The sequence below is a fragment of the Passer montanus genome, unplaced genomic scaffold, assembly GCF_014805655.1.
Source record: "Passer montanus isolate IOZ18808 unplaced genomic scaffold, ASM1480565v1 scaffold171, whole genome shotgun sequence".
In the NCBI taxonomy this organism is placed as follows: domain Eukaryota; kingdom Metazoa; phylum Chordata; class Aves; order Passeriformes; family Passeridae; genus Passer; species Passer montanus.
Window position 1 is genome coordinate 450178 of NW_024364382.1, and position 14978 is coordinate 465155.

A 14978-nucleotide genomic window follows, 5' to 3' on the forward strand; every position below is an offset into this window, starting at 1 on the left:
GCTCCAAGCCCATCCCTAGTCTTGGCTGTGGGTTTTCCACCTTTTTTTTTTGTTCGGGATTTCTCCACCCTCAGAGGTAAACCTCGGTGGGGTCCTGGTGTGGTGAGAGGCAGAGGGAGCAGAGCAGAGCTGGGGGGTGAGCTGCCTCTGCCCTCCAAGGCTCACTTTACCCCACTCAGTTCCAGAGGTGTCCCAAGCACGAGGCTGCAGCCACGGGACAGCTGCTCCCCAGGGTTTGCAGCTTCCAGGTGTGGGAACCACCTGCACCCCTGTCCCCGAAAACCCCTGCCCCAAACCTCCTTGTTCTGCACGGTCCCAGCCCCAGTGCCCAGGGAACCTCCTCCCTGCCCAGTTTGTGCATCCCTGCTAGGAACCAGTAAATAACTCTGTGATTTGAGGTTGCACCCACAGCCCCAGCTGTGCCCTGCCCGGCTCAGCACAGCCCAGCCCTGCCCAGCTGCTGCTGTGGCACAAAAGGTGCTGAGATAAGGCACTTCCCCAGCCCCCTGGGCATCCAGCACGGCTGTGCAGAGCTGGGAGGACAGGGATGGGGCACACAGGGGTTCGGGGCAGGCAGGGTGAACTCTGGCAGCTCCTGTCTCTCAGGGTGGACGCTGCACTGCAGCTGCGCTGCTCTCACTGGCCGTGTCAGGTGCTGCTGCCTGAAGATGACTTTAACCTCCTCCTTCCTCTCTGTGTGATGTGGGGATGGTTGTTGGAGAGCTTGTGGAGGACTGGAGCGCCTTCCCCACGTTACAGCTCTGTGCAGGCCCGGGTGAGCCCTGCGGGGAGCCAGGATGGCAGGGAGGGGAGCAGCCCTAAAGCCCCGGGGCTGGAGCTGGAGAGTGGGCAGTGGGGCCAGGGCCTGGGCACGGCTCTGCACAGGCTGCTCTCTGCTCTGGGGCTGCACAGTGCCCACACTCAGTGGAACCAGGCGGGTGAGGGCCGTGTCCTGCCCGGCCCATCCCTGAGCAGCAGCAGGGCTGGTGCTGCTGGCCATGGCCCGTGGGCACTGCTGCTGTGGTGGCTCTGGGGACACGCACAGCTCCTGGGGACATCCTTTGGCCACCAGGCCCCAGGCAGTCCGTGATCCCCGGCCATCCAGGCTTGGTCCCATGTGTGTGAGGGGCTGATGGGGGTCACAGGAGGAGAGGGGTCCGGGCCTGCCAGGGTCACCCTGCACAGCTGGGCTGGGGTCCCAAACAGCTGACACAGGAGCAGCTCCCGGGTTTGCCAAGGGACCTCTACAGAACCCTGGCTTTTGGGCTCGGTCTGTAACCAGAAACCAGGTGGTTTCTCTTTAAAATTACACGAGGTCTGTCCTCCCTGCTTTTGTGTCTGCTTCACCTGGAGCGTTCTGCCTGGCTCCGGCTGAACAGCCAGCATACTGGAAACAACGGTCCAGTAGGATACAACTGTCATTCCACAATTAGCAGGCACTAATTAGGCTGCTGCTGGGCATGCTGCAGCTCAGCCTCTTCAGCTGGCCCATTTGGATTGGGAATCACAGAGAGCTTTGGGTCAGAAGGGACCTTAAAGGCCATCTCATTCCAGCCCCCTGCACTGCCAGTGCCATGTCCCCAAGCGCCACTTCTCTGACAATCTCTGCCCGGAGGTCCTGGCAGAACCTTGTCCACAGGTGAGACGCCCCTGTCCTCCCCCTCAGAGCTGTCCTCAGACCCTGTCCCATGGAAAGGAGCTTTGGGACACACCGTGGGTGGCAGAGGTTTGGACTGAGAATCACAGAGAGCTTTGGGTCGGAAGGGATCTTAAAGGCCATCTCATTCCAGCCCCCTGCACTGCCAGTGCCATGTCCCCAAGCGCCACTTCTCTGACAATCTCTGCCCGGAGGTCCTGGCAGAACCTTGTCCACAGGTGAGACGCCCCTGTCCTCCCCCTCAGAGCTGTCCTCAGACCCTGTCCCATGGAAAGGAGCTTTGGGACACACCGTGGGTGGCAGAGGCTTCCCCAGGCTCAAAGAGGAGTGAGGCAAACCCACGGGAGAGCCCTTGGGTCCCCGGACAGCCCCTGGCTCTGGCATTGAGGAGACACGCGGTGGGTTTTCCTTGTGCCCAAACCCCTCCGCAGGCACCTGCGGGCGGCCAGGCTGGGACAGCCCGAGCTCCTGGAGCAACATCTGCCGTGCCGGTGCTCAGGAGACCCGGCTGAGCCCCTCTGCCTCAGAGTGAGCCCTCCTGGGCAGCTGGGAGCCCCCAGGGCAACTGGGGAGTCCCCGGGGCAACTGGGAGCCCCAAGGGTAACAGGAGCGCCGAGGGTAATGGGAGCCCCGAGGATAACTGGGGAGTCCCCGGGGTAACTGGGGAGCCAGAGGGTAACTGGGAGCCTGCAGGGTAACTAGAAGCCCTGAGGGTAACTGGAGCGCCGAGGGTAATGGGAGCCCTGAGGGTAACTGGGGATCCCAGAGGGTAACTGGGAAGCCTGGAGAATAACTGGGAGCCCCGATGATAACTGGGGAGCCCCGAGGGTAACTGGGAGCCCGGAGGGTAACTAGGGAGCCTGGAGAATAAGTGGAGCCCCGAGGGTACCTGGGGAGCTCGCAGGGCAACTGGGGTTCCCAGAGGGTAACTGGGGAGTCCGGAGGGTAACTGGAAGCCCCGAGGGTAACTGGGGATCCCAGAGGGTAACTGGGACCCCCGAGGGTAACTGGGAGCCCAGAGGGTAACTGGGGAGCCAGAGGGTAACTGGGACCCCCGAGGGTAACTGGGAGCCCAGAGGGTAACTGGGGAGCCCGGGGCCACCCGCACGGGCAGAGCCGGGTGCCGTGTGCCCCTGCGGGGGAAGGTGCGGGGCCGGGGTCCCCTGGGCAGAGCCCCCTGAGCCGTGCCGGGACCGGCCCAGCGCGGGGCGAGCGGCGGAGCGCGGCTCGATGCCTCCCTCTGCCGGGGCGGCGGGGCCGGCCGGGGCGCGGAGCGGGGACCGGGGTGGGGGATGTGGATGCAGGATGTGAAATGTGGGATGTGGGATATGGGATGTGGAATGTGGGATGTTGGATATGGGATGTGGAACGTGGGATGCGGGATGTGGATGCGGGATGTGGATGCGGGATGTGGGATGTGGGATATGGGATGTGGAATGTGGGATGCTGAATATCGGATGTGGAATATGGGATGCGGGATGTGGATGTGGGATGTGGAATGCTGGATGTGAAATGTGGGATGTAGGATGTGAGGGATATGGGATGTGGAATATGGGGTACGGGATGCAGGATGTGGGGTGTGGGATATGGGATGTGAAATGTGGAATGCGGGATGTGGATACGGGATGTGGATGCAGGGTGAGACAGGCAGATGCAGAGGCAGGAGATGGGATGAGATGCAGCACCCAGGGGCAGGAGGTGGATGCAGGATGCAAGAGGCAGGTGGGGGATGTGGAAAATGCAAATGCAGGAGGTGGGTGTGGATGCAGGATGAGGGAGGTGGGATGCAGGTGTGGATGCAGATGTGGAAGGAGATGATCCTTACGGTCCCCTGCCATCCAAACCACTTTCTGATTCCATGATTCTCTTTACATTTGTGCCCGGGAGCCCCAGGTAGCCCTGTGGCAAACCCACCTCGTGGTGGGTCTCACAGCTCACCCCGTCTGTCTGGGATGATGCATCAGGAATCCCACCACGAGGTGGGACCTCCCTCCCTTGTCAGCTCCTCTGCAGACCCACAGACCTGGTCCTTAAAGCTGCCAATCTCTGAGAGCTGCATTTGCTTTTCTGGTTAATCTTTAACTCCCCTTTGTGCCCACAAGAATAACTGTTCTCACTGATAACCCCTGGCTGACCCCTGTGATCCCCGTGGGCTCTGCTCCCTAATTAACTGATGGAAATTGCTGATATCCCTGGCACAATAGCGTGGATATCCAGCACTCTGCTATAGAATATTTTAGACTTTATTGAGGTATTTATTCATTCTTTTTTTAGCAAAGCAAGCAGGCACAGCCTCATTCTCCATTAGACCTTTTTGTGAGAGGGAAATCAATAGAGGAAATTGTGTTTGGTTCAAATATTTATGCAGTGACATCACTCAGGGTATGGGCATTTCTCCAAATTAACCACACAAAGTGTGCAAAGCACAACTCCACATCTGACCATAAAAATGGCATACACAGAGCCATGGAATCATGGAATGCTTTGGACTGGAAGGGACCCTAAAGACCACAGAATCAGAGAATTGTGGAATAGAATCATGGAGGCTGGCACAGCCCTGCCAGCCCAGGCAGTGCCAGCTGTGCCCCATGGCCACCTTGTCCCCAGCCCAGAGCACTCAGTGCCACCTGCAGGGGACACCTGCAGGGATGGGCACTGCCAAGCTCCCTGGGCAGCCCCTGCCAAGGCCTGAGCACCCTTTCCATGGGCAAATTCCTGCTGCTGGCCCAGCTGAGCCTGCCCTGGCCTTCAGTGGTCCACTGATCATTGTGAGAATTCACAATTCTCAGGTGGAATTTTATCACCCAGGTCTGTGCAGTGATTCCAGTTGGCACCAGGTGATGACCTTGCCCTTCAATTTTAACATAATTTCTGCTGTCTTTCTGAGCTGTGTGGCCCCACCACCCCTGTGAGCCTCCAGCACAGGCCCCAGCTCCAGCCCAGCTCGTGCCATGACTGTGGGGTCACATTTGGCTTCCTGCAGCTTTCTGGTGGTGCAGGACTGACCCGATTTTTGCTCTGTACACAACTGGAGTCGTGGCAACGGGACCAGAAGCAGATGTTGGCCATGAGGCTGTCAGCAGTGGGAGAAGAATTTTCCCCTGCTTTGTGAATCTTTGTTAGGCTGATCACTGCAATACTGGGGATTAGCTCAGCACAGGTGTGGGAGGTGCAGGTGTTGAAGGCCATGCTCCTCAGTGCTGGAGAAATTGTGCATGGAATACATCTTGTCAAGTATTGAATATCTTGTCAAGTATATGAGTTCTGAAAGAGCACCTTGGCCTTTCCTGGGCATTTTCCCTGCCAAGATTTCTACGTGGGGAGATGGTGGCTGCTACTATTTATTAAGCTTGTTGGGTCTCTTTGGAGGTTTCTCCTAAAAAATGAGGGTCTGTTGCTGGATTCCCTGTGGCTTCTGGTAGTTTCCTTGATGGTGAAAGAAGCCTGGGGCATCACTCTACACAGTAAATATAGAAGTTTTAATTGAGTGGAATGAGAAGCTGTGCAGTGGCAGGCCAGTGAGAAGTTTTTGTAATATTGAATCTCAAAATTGTTATCATAATGGTAGTGCACTCTAAAGCATTGCTGATTGGTTTGTGGAAAAGCAGGGGGATTGGAATTAAACCCCCCAGCCCATGCAGCACCTGCAGCCCATCACTGTGCTGTGCTGGGACACCCAGCAGTGTCCCAGAGCCTGGGCAGGCACTGCCCAGTGTGCCCAGCCCTGCCCAGCCTGAGAGCCCCGCTCCAGGCATCAGCACCTTCCTGCAAGACCTTGGGCTCGCTGGCACCCACCAGGACCAGGCCCTCCTGCAGTTACTCCAGGGATCAGCACCTTCCTGCAAGGTCCCGGTGACCTTGGGCTCACTGGCACCCACCAGGACCAGGCCCTCCTGCAGTTCTCCTGTCTGCTCAGATAGTCCTCATCTGGAATAAAAGCACCGATTGTAATGAAATTTAACCCAAAATCTGTGGCACAGGTCTGCTCAGGCCCAAAGCCACAGCACAGTCTGTCCTCAGGCACTGGTTGATTCCTGCTCAGATTGGTTAATGATAGCAAGGAGCTGCTGTGACTCAGCTGGGTGTTTGAATTCTGTGGGATTGACTTTCCAAACACCCTGGGAGGGTGCTCACAAAGGCAGTCCCACAGAATTCAAACCATCTCGAGCCCAGGACCCGTTTCCATGGCAGGGAGCGATCAGTGCCCAGCTGTCCCAGGCTGCAGTGCCACCCTCAGCCCCTCCGGCAGCCTTGAGGCTTTCAGCCTCCCACGGGGAGCTGCCATCACCCAAATCCTCGGGAAACACCCTCCCCTGCCAGCTGGGAGTCCCTCTGACACAGAGACTGAGCAGATTGCTTTCTTCTCTGGAGCTTTATTTTCTCCTAGTGGAAGGTGTCCCAGCCTGTGCCAGGGGTGGAACCCGGTGGGTTTTAAGGTTCTTCCCAACCCAAACCCTTCTGTTAGAAAACATGAAATAAAAGCCTCTCTGAGTCCCTCAGAAACAGAAGGGAAATGCAGGGATTGAACTGGAACCTTTAGAGAAACTGAAATATATTAAGCCTCACAGACACGAAGCAGAAGTGCAAGTTTTGGTTTTAAGTAAGTAGAAATGTATCTTAAGAGACTGTGTTAGCAGTAAAAGGCCCTAAAGCCTAGTTTAAAGTTCAGTGTTACCTTTCACAAAATTAACTTAGCTCCAGACATAAGGAAAACACAGCAGAACATTGCGTGCATTTCTGGATAGAGCAGATAGACCCATTTGTGTGACCAGATAGAACCATTTGTGTGACCAGATAGAACTGTGTGTGTAGATTTTGGGTAAGGACTGACACTGCTTTCACACACTGGAATTAAGCCAGGATAGGTGTAGGAAGAATGTTTTAGGATCGTGTTTTTAGCTGATTATATGATTTATGAATAAAATCCCCTGTATTGGGATGCAAAAGAGGTAGCAGTAGCTTCTGCTGCTGCTTCCAAACATTAGGATTCTGTGCCAGAAAGCCTTTAGCTTTTTTTAGCATGCACTTTAATACTGTGAGCTCTTTGCCTTCGAGGCTGATGTATTAATGAAGTAAACAACCTTACACCAACCAGCAACTGCTCCTGTCTCTTTGAGGGCCCAAGACCCCCTCCTAACTCACCACCCTTCCATCTTTCCGTGACTGTGTGCCCAGCCTGGCTGAGAGCTGGGGCCCAGGCCCTGCACCCACAGCCCAGAGCATGGCCCCTGCTGCCCGGGGGCTTTGTACTGAGTGTGCAAGGTCTCGGGGAACTGAGCTGAGCTTTGCTCTGTGGACTTGTCCTGTGGGTTTGTTTTCAGCAGCTCTCCTTCAGACAATGGCAATGGCTCTTTGCTCCTCACTGCCTGGTGCAAACGTGGGACACGGAGCAGCAGAACTCTGTGCTCAGGGCAGACATTCAAGGCTCCAACACACTGAGGTAGTGCAGAGAAGTGCCCACCAGGATGGCAGGGCCAGCAGAGGGGCACAAGGCAGTGAGGGATGGGCACGGCTGCTGCTGGAGACCTTGTGGCTGCAAACAGCTCTGCAGTGCTCACTCAGGGAAATACAGGCTCAGAGAGGGATAAAAGTGGTTTGGAGGGACAAAGAGAGCAAAGAATGGGCATCTGGTGTGGGAAAGGGCAGCATGTTTAGGTAAGGGGGGTGTGCAGGGGTACAGGCAGGACAACAGGGAGACATTCCCCGTGTTCTGCATCATCCCATGCACAAGGACAAGGCTGGGCGTTCACATGGGACAACCTGGGAAGTTTTTTGGAGATGTGGGGAGATCTGCACACCTGTGAACATGGCGTCTGTGCAGGGAAAGGTCACAGGAAATGTAACTCAGGGCTGAACCACAGGTAAATGGACAAGCCCCATCCCTGGGAGCATTCCAGGCCAGGCTGGACAGGGCTGGGAGCAAGCTGGGATAGTGGAAGCTGTCCATGCCCATGCAGGGGCTGGAACTGGATGAGCTTTAACGTCCCTCCCAGCCAAACACTCCTTTGATTCTATGATTTCTGCTTTTCAACAAATGTTGTCTGGGTAAACATCAAGTCAACCAAGTGTGTGATGACACCAAGAGGCTCCAGGACCAGCTGTAAACATCTGCAGCAGTCCCTGGTGCAGAAGCCTGGGCAGGAAGGAGTAAAAGCCTTGCTGTGCCTCAGATTCCTGATGCCCACTGGGCAAGGAGGTTGAACCAGGATTAGAGCAGGATGTGTCCGGGAAGGGGCAGTGCCCTCCTGGGGCAGCCCCGTCCTGGGGCCAACTCCCCTGTGCTGGTCCCAAACAACACAAAGGACAGCTCCAGGGCAGCACTGGGGTCAGGCGGGACATCAGCTGCTGACTGGGAGCAGATCCAGCAGAGAGGGATCCACCAAGAGGCCCCAGAGCCCCTGGAGCCGTTTCCAGAAAGCCCAGGAGAGCAGACTGCATGTGCTCACACCAAGAGCAGGAAGCTGGGTGCCAGGGTGGGGGATCTTTCCTACAAAAAGTGTCCCAAACCTGGCAGGGCCCCAGGACCACCCTGCTTGGATCAGTGCTGGAGCCAGGACTGGTGATCTCCTTTCCTACCCAATCTCTCTCTCACACTCTCCTGCCTCCCTCTTTCACTTCACTCTTTTATTTCTCTCACTGTTACAACGTAGGGGCAAAGCATGCATTGATTTTCACACCAAGTGTGGAGCTGGCCAATAAAACCCGGTGAGCTTTGTTTTTGGGACCCTCCTGGCTTTTGCCATCCCTTTGTGACCATGGGCACCTGTGGCTCCTGGGTGCTCCCTTCTACACAAGAGTGGGATGTGACACCTGGCACGGCTGAGTCACGGAACAATAGAACAACAGATTTCAAAGGAAAAGCAGCTGAGATGAACACACAGTGATGCACTGGGGGGAACACATCAGATGGAAGATGACAGGCTGGTGGCTGACAATTATCTCTCAGGAACAAGCTGTCACTGCTCTGACAATGTTACAACACAGTTCAGTGATCAGCAGTTCCAAAAACAAACCAGATATTAGAAATTCCCTGGCAAGGAGCAGGAAACGTGGCCAGGACAGTGCAGGGCGTCTGAAACTGTCCCAGTCCTGAGCCTCGAGGGGCAAAACTCTGCTGCTGGAGGGAGCAGGGGTGGGGGAGATCTGCCCAGGGACATCTCCAGCGTGAGGGGCACAAGCACAAAGCTGTTTGCTACCTGCCAGGAAGGGACACCCTTGGGCTCTGCTCCAGGGAACAGGGACAGGAGCAGAGGGAACGGCCTCAGGCTGGGCCAGGGCAGGCTCAGCTGGGCCAGCAGCAGGAATTTGCCCATGGAAAGGGTGCTCAGGCCTTGGCAGGGGCTGCCCAGGGAGCTTGGCAGTGCCCATCCCTGCAGGTGTCCCCTGCAGGTGGCACTGAGTGCTCTGGGACAAGGTGGGGAGGTCTCTTCCAGCCTCAGGGATTCTGTGATCACCAGAGCAGGGTCTCCCAGAGCCTAAAGTGCTCCCACATGGAATTCAGAAGGATTGGCTCCTAGGCAAGTGATTCATCACAGAGACAGCAGTGATGTGAGTGAAGAAAAGAGCAAACCAGCCCCCAGAGCTGCTCCAGGAGGAAGACTCTGCCCCCGTGCTGAGGGCACAGCTTTCCACGGGCTCTGGTGAAGCCCTCAGCACCAGTGGATGTGCTCAGGTGTTCCGAGGAGCTGGACTGCTGCCCCTCAGCACCTGCACTTCAGGTTTGTGGTGGGAGTTGTTTTTCTCGTTCTGAAGCAGCAGCCTGTGTGTCATTTGCTGCCTTTTGCATTTATTCCACGACTTGTTCCATACCCAGAGCCCTGGGTCGGGCCCTCCTGGGCTCTTCTGCCCCGTGCAGAGGGCAGATCCCAGCAAGGGGAGGAGGAGGGACTGTGGTGCAGGGCCAGGCTGAGCTCACGCCTGCTCTGGAAAGGAAACGCTGCATTTCTCCCAGGCTGGAGGAGCCCGCTGTCCCCCAAACATTGTCCCCTGTGCTGACAAACCCTGGCACGAGCCACAGCTCCTTAAAGAGAGGGGGAAGTTCCTCCCCAGGGCCAGCAGCTGTGCCAGCAGCTTTGCTCTTAAAGCTGCCCCAGGAGGCTGCTGAGCTGCTTGTGAGTGGTGGACAGAGGGTAGAGGCTTTTTGGGCTGGTAAGGTTGACACTGATTTGGGGGCATAAATGTAATTATAATGGAAGTTAGCAACTTCCTAGTTCTCAGGTTTCTGTGTCTGTCCCCTCAGGCCTGTAGCTGCCTTTTCTGGGGTGTTTTGTGCTATTTTAATGCTGTAAATGCTCTGTCTTGCTTCTGTGGTTTGCAAAATTCTTCTTATAATGTGTCTGGTCCAGGCCCTTGTGCTGTGTCAGTAAGGAATGGGAAGGAATTTTCTTGGTTAAGGCTTGATGTTGGCTGATTGGTTTGGGGTTGGTTTTTGGGGTTTTTTTAGAAAATGACTATAAAATTTGCTGCAGCCCCTAGGCAGGCAGAGGAGGCCAAGGCACGATGTGTGAAATGTCTTTAATTGCTGAAATCAGACCAGGCTGGAGCACCCTGGGATGGTGGGAGGTGACCCTGCCCATGGCAGGGGCGGAATGAGATGGGCTTTAAGATTCCTTCCAGCCTTCTGTGATTCTTTGATGATTCAGCTCTCCACTGGAGACCTCAGGAGAGCATTTCCACGTCTCAGATGCAGATAAATAAAATGTTTTCCTGTCTTAGCATAGTCCTGAGGTCACCATGGGCCTCCTGCAGCTCCTGGCCCACACCAGGTGCTGTGTCTGGTGCAAACCCTGCCCCTCTGAGTGCTCAGGAGAGACATCCCTGGACTCCCCCTGCCTTGGAGCACGAGGTCTGGGGCTGGCAGCTTCTCCCTGAAGCAGTGGGGTGGCAGAAGGACCCCACAGGGAGCGAGTGTCCCAGAGCCCCCCTCCTCATCCCGAGCTCTCCGGGCTGTTTGTCCTGCTGATAGCGGTGCCTGGCCTTGCAGCCTGCCCGGGGGCTGCCCCGTGTCCTTGGTGCCTTCAGGATGTGTTGTGTTATTGCTCCTGGAGGAGCTGCCAGCTCCGGGGAGTGCCCGGCTCCTCAGCACCTCCCTCGCTGCTGCCCCGCCAAGCCGTCTGCTGGGCTGTCCCCTCTGCTGGCTCTCCCCTCTGCCCAGCTCTGTCCCCTCTGCTGGGCTGTCTCCTCTCCCCCAGCCCTGTCCTCTCTCCATCCCCTCTCTCCCAGCGCTGTCCCCTCTCTCCCAGGGCTGTCCCCTCTCTGTCCCCTCTCTGTCCCGTCTCTCCCAGCCCTGTCCCCTCTCTGTCCCCTCTCTCCCAGGGCTGTCCCCTCTCTGTCCCCTCTCTCCCAGCCGGTTCCCGGGATGGCAGTGGCGCTGGCGGTGGCGCTGGCGGTGGCTCTGGTGCCGCTGGCTGCCGAGGCGGGGAAGGACCCGCTGCTGAACGTCTGCATGGATGCCAAACACCACAAGAGCCAGCCGGGCCCCGAGGGCAAGCTCTACGAGCAGGTAGGGCTGGGCTGGGCTGGCACACCCAGCTGGCACACCCGGCTGGCACCCCAGCAGGGAGAGGATGGGGAGGAGGGGGAGGAAGGGGAGGAAGGAAGGGGAGGAAGGGCTGTCCTCTGCTCCCTCAGTGTGGGACCCCCTCCTCGCTCTGCCCCAGCCCCTCAGTGGAGGGGTTTTGTTTCTGTCCCTTGGGCTGGCACCATTCTGATCTCCTGCTCCCCAGCTCTGCCTTGCTGCAGAGCCCAGCTCCTGAGGCCACAGCGACCACGAGTTTTCTGGAGAAGACAGAGTGCTGTGGCAGCTGTGGGCTGTGCCCCGGAGCTGCTGCCTGTCCCCTCTGTGTTGCAGTGCTCCCCCTGGAAGGACAACGCCTGCTGCACAGCCAACACCAGCCTGGAGGCCCACAAGGACCAGTCCTACCTCTACAACTTCAACTGGAACCACTGCGGGGTGATGCCACCCAAGTGCAAGCGCCACTTCATCCAGGACACGTGCCTGTACGAGTGCTCACCCAACCTGGGGCCCTGGATCGAGCAGGTGGGCTCAGAGCAGGGAATCCTGGAGCTCTTTGGGTTGGAGGGACATTAAAACTCATCCTGCCAGCCCTGCCATGGCAGGGACACCTTCCCCTGTGCCAGGCTGCTCCAGCCCCAGTGTCCAGCCTGGCCTTGGGCACTGCCAGGGATCCAGGAGCAGCCCCAGCTGCTCTGAGAATTCCATCCCAGCCCTGCCCACCCTGCCAGGGAAGGATTTCTCTTCAATATCTAGGCAGTCTCAGCTTTTCCCACAGGGTAGAAAGATTCCAAGCACTTTTCTGGCCTCTGACTGATGGAAGAATAAGGAATTTTTCAAGACCCATCCGTGCTGGGGCTGAGGCTCCTCTGGGATCAGCATGGCCCCTGGGAGGGGCTGGGGGAGCTGGGACGGGGCAGATCCTGCCCTTGACCCCCGGGAGGGGCTGGGGGAGCTGGGATGGGGCAGATCCTGCCCTTGACCCCCGGGAGGGGCTGGGGGAGCTGGGACAGGGCAGATCCTGCCCTTGACCCCCGGGAGGGGCTGGGGGAGCTGGGACGGGGCAGATCCTGCCCTTGACCCCCAGGAGGGGCTGGGGGAGCTGGGACGGGGCAGATCCTGCCCTTGACCCCCGGGAGGGGCCCTGCCCAGCGTGGGTGGCACCGTGTGCTGCAGGCTGACAGCAGCTGGCGTCGGCAGAGGATCCTGCACGTGCCCCTGTGCAGGGAGGACTGCGAGCAGTGGTGGCAGGACTGCAAGGATGCCCTCACCTGCAAGGAGAACTGGCACCAGGGCTGGAACTGGGCCACAGGTTGGTGGAGCCTTTCTGGGAGCCTTTCCTCAGGCCCCGGGCAGGTCCCTGGCGGTGCCACCGCTGCCAGGAGCCCTGTCCCCTCTCAGGTGTGGCCGTGGGCAGGTCACCTGCTCCTCCCGAGGGAAGGGCCGTGCTCTCACGGGGTTTGTGTCCCCAGGCACCAACCGCTGTCCCTGGGGCTCGCCGTGCAGGCCCTTCTGGCAGGTGTTCCCCCGGGCCCGGGACCTGTGCCAGAAGATCTGGTCCGGCTCCTTCAGCTACAGCCCCGAGCGCCGCGGCAGCGGCCGCTGCATCCAGATGTGGTTCGACCCCGCCCAGGGCAACCCCAACGCGGCCGTGGCCGAGTACTATGCCGGGAGGAGGAGATCCTCCCCGGCCCACAGCCCCGCTCCCCAGAGCGGCCGGGCCGCGCGCGCCCTGCCCCGGGGCCTGCTGCTGCTGCTGGGCCTGGGCCTGCTGCTGCCCCACGGGGCTGCGGCCTGCGGGCTCCCTCTGACCCCTCTGGGGGCTGCGGGCTCCCTCTGACCCCTCTGGGGGCTGGGGACTCCCTCTGACCCCTCTGGGGGTTCCCGGCTGCGGCCTGCGGGCTCCCTCTGACCCCTCTGGGGGCTGGGGACTCCCTCTGACCCCTCTGGGGGTTCCCTCTGACCCCTCTGGGGCTCCCTCTGACCCCTCTGGGGGCTGGGGGCTCCCTCTGACCCCTCTGGGGGTTCCCTCTGACCCCTCTGGGGGCTGGGGACTCCCTCTGACCCCTCTGGGGGTCCCTCTGACCCCTCTGGGGGCTGGAGGGTCCCTCTGACCCCTCTGGGGGTTCCCCTGACCCCTCTGGGGGTCCCTCTGACCCCTCCGGCAGGGCCATGGCACGAGCAGCTCTGTCTGTCTGTCCTGGCGCTCAGCATGAGCCGTGCTGCTGGACCTTGGCTGCTGACCAGAGCAGGGATTTCCTGGGCTCTGCCCTGGGGAAGAGCAGGGAGGCTCTGCGCCGGTGTGGGAGCTGCTGCACATCTGTTCCCTCCTCTGGCCGTGTGCTGGCTTGGCTGAGCTCCGGTGCCACAGCTTTGGGCTGCTGTGACTCCCTGAGGGGTGGCGGGGATAATAAAGTCTGGCTCTGGATTAACCTCGGTGTCCTGATGTGGGATGTTCCTGGGGAGGGGCAGTGTCCTGGGGTGGGTGTGGGGTCTGGAAATGGAGGAGTTGGCCGGGGGGAGGAAAGGTCATAAAACTATAAATGGTTTGGGTTGGAAGAGATGTCAAATCTCATTTCTTTCCACTCACCTCCCACTGTGCCAGGCTGCTCCAGCCCCAGTGCCCAGCCTGGCCTTGGGCACTGCCAGGGATCCAGGGGCAGCCCCAGCTGCTCTGGGCACCCTGTGCCAGCCCTGCCCACCCTGCCAGGGAACAATTCCTCATTGCCAAGATCCCATCCATTGCTGCCCTCTGGCACTGGCAGCCATTCCCTGGGCCCTGTCCCTCCATCCCTTGTCGGACTTCAAATAATTTCAGGAGTTTTTAGATCAGAGCAGCTATTTCCAGAAGCTCTTCTGGCACATTTTTATTTTAAAATGTTCCTAACTGTGCAGCCTTTGCCACAGCTGATCAGTAATCCCTTGCCTTTACACGAAACAGAGGCACTTTCCCTCTCTCATTCAAATATGATGATTTAATCTAATTGCTCTAAATACACTCTCTTGCCTCCAAAATTTGAAGGTGGAGCCAACAGCTGACCAGGGCTTAGAAACGTTTTTAGCCCCTGGGGTGGAGGGATCTGCTGTGGGCAGCCCCTGGTGTCTGCCAGGGTGGGCTCTGCCCAGCAGGTGCCCAGCTCCCTGTCCCTCAGCAGGGCTCTGGGACCAGGTGGAGGTGCCCAAAGCAGGGGCTCAGGGGGGCTGCTCTGGGGCCGGTGGCCAGGAGGGGGGTCAGAGGGGCCATGGCAGCACAGAGGGGAGGGGGTCCTGGGCAGGGCCAGCAGGGGCTGGGCTGCAGCACCAGCGTGCAGAGCTGGGGAGGCTCTGCAGGCACTGAGGCAGGACCTGGGAGGAAGATGAACTGCTTGGTCTCAGCCCTGTCCCAAAGTCCCTTCTGCCCCTGGGATATCTGACTTTTGTCCCTTCCCAAACAGGAATATGCAGGAATGTGACATTCCCATGGTGTCCATGATGATTGTTTCAAGGAGAGGAGAAATGCCACTGGGCAGGACCTTCCCTGCTGCAGATCTCCCTCCTGTGGGGTGGTTTGTTTGCTTTTGTCTGGGTTTTGTAGCGGAAAGCACTGCACCTCAGCAAATACTGAGGCAGAGATATCTCCCTGCCCCCCTGGAGGTGTCCCAGGCCAGGCTGGACACTGGGGCTGGAGCAGCTTGGCACAGGGGAAGGTGTCCCTGCCATGGCAGGGTGGCTCTGGGTGGCTCTGGGGTCCCTCCAACCCCAACCACCCCAGAATTCTCACAGTGCACCAGGACAATGCCCAGGAGGTGACATTTCAGGGACCCATGG

At 58.6% G+C, this 14978-nt stretch overlaps 1 protein-coding gene across 2 annotated transcripts; it reads left to right on the forward strand.

Moving 5' to 3' along the window:
• Positions 1-63: 63 nt before the first annotated feature.
• On the forward strand, positions 64-13017 carry LOC120499974 (folate receptor gamma-like). 2 transcript variants are annotated; one of them, XM_039704292.1, is made up of 5 exons: positions 64-76; positions 11004-11159; positions 11508-11696; positions 12348-12483; positions 12644-13017. In XM_039704292.1, the coding sequence occupies exons 2-5, from the start codon at positions 11016-11018 to the stop codon at positions 13009-13011; spliced, it is 837 nt and encodes a 278-aa protein (XP_039560226.1). In that variant the 5' UTR covers positions 64-76; positions 11004-11015; the 3' UTR covers positions 13012-13017. The 2 variants fall into 2 exon arrangements, with proteins under 2 accessions (XP_039560226.1, XP_039560225.1); XM_039704291.1 differs by lacking the exon at positions 64-76 and adding an exon at positions 5551-9375.
• Positions 13018-14978: the final 1961 nt, after the last annotated feature.

Excerpts from the sequence above, each read along its gene's own strand:
- LOC120499974 (XM_039704292.1), top strand. The coding sequence starts at position 11,016 with ATGGCAGTGGCGCTGGCGGTGGCGCTGGCGGTGGCTCTGGTGCCGCTG. Across the intron at positions 11,160-11,507 it reads AGGGCAAGCTCTACGAGCAG|TGCTCCCCCTGGAAGGACAA; the intron begins GTAGGGCTGGGC and ends TCTGTGTTGCAG. Across the intron at positions 12,484-12,643 it reads GGGCTGGAACTGGGCCACAG|GCACCAACCGCTGTCCCTGG; the intron begins GTTGGTGGAGCC and ends TTGTGTCCCCAG.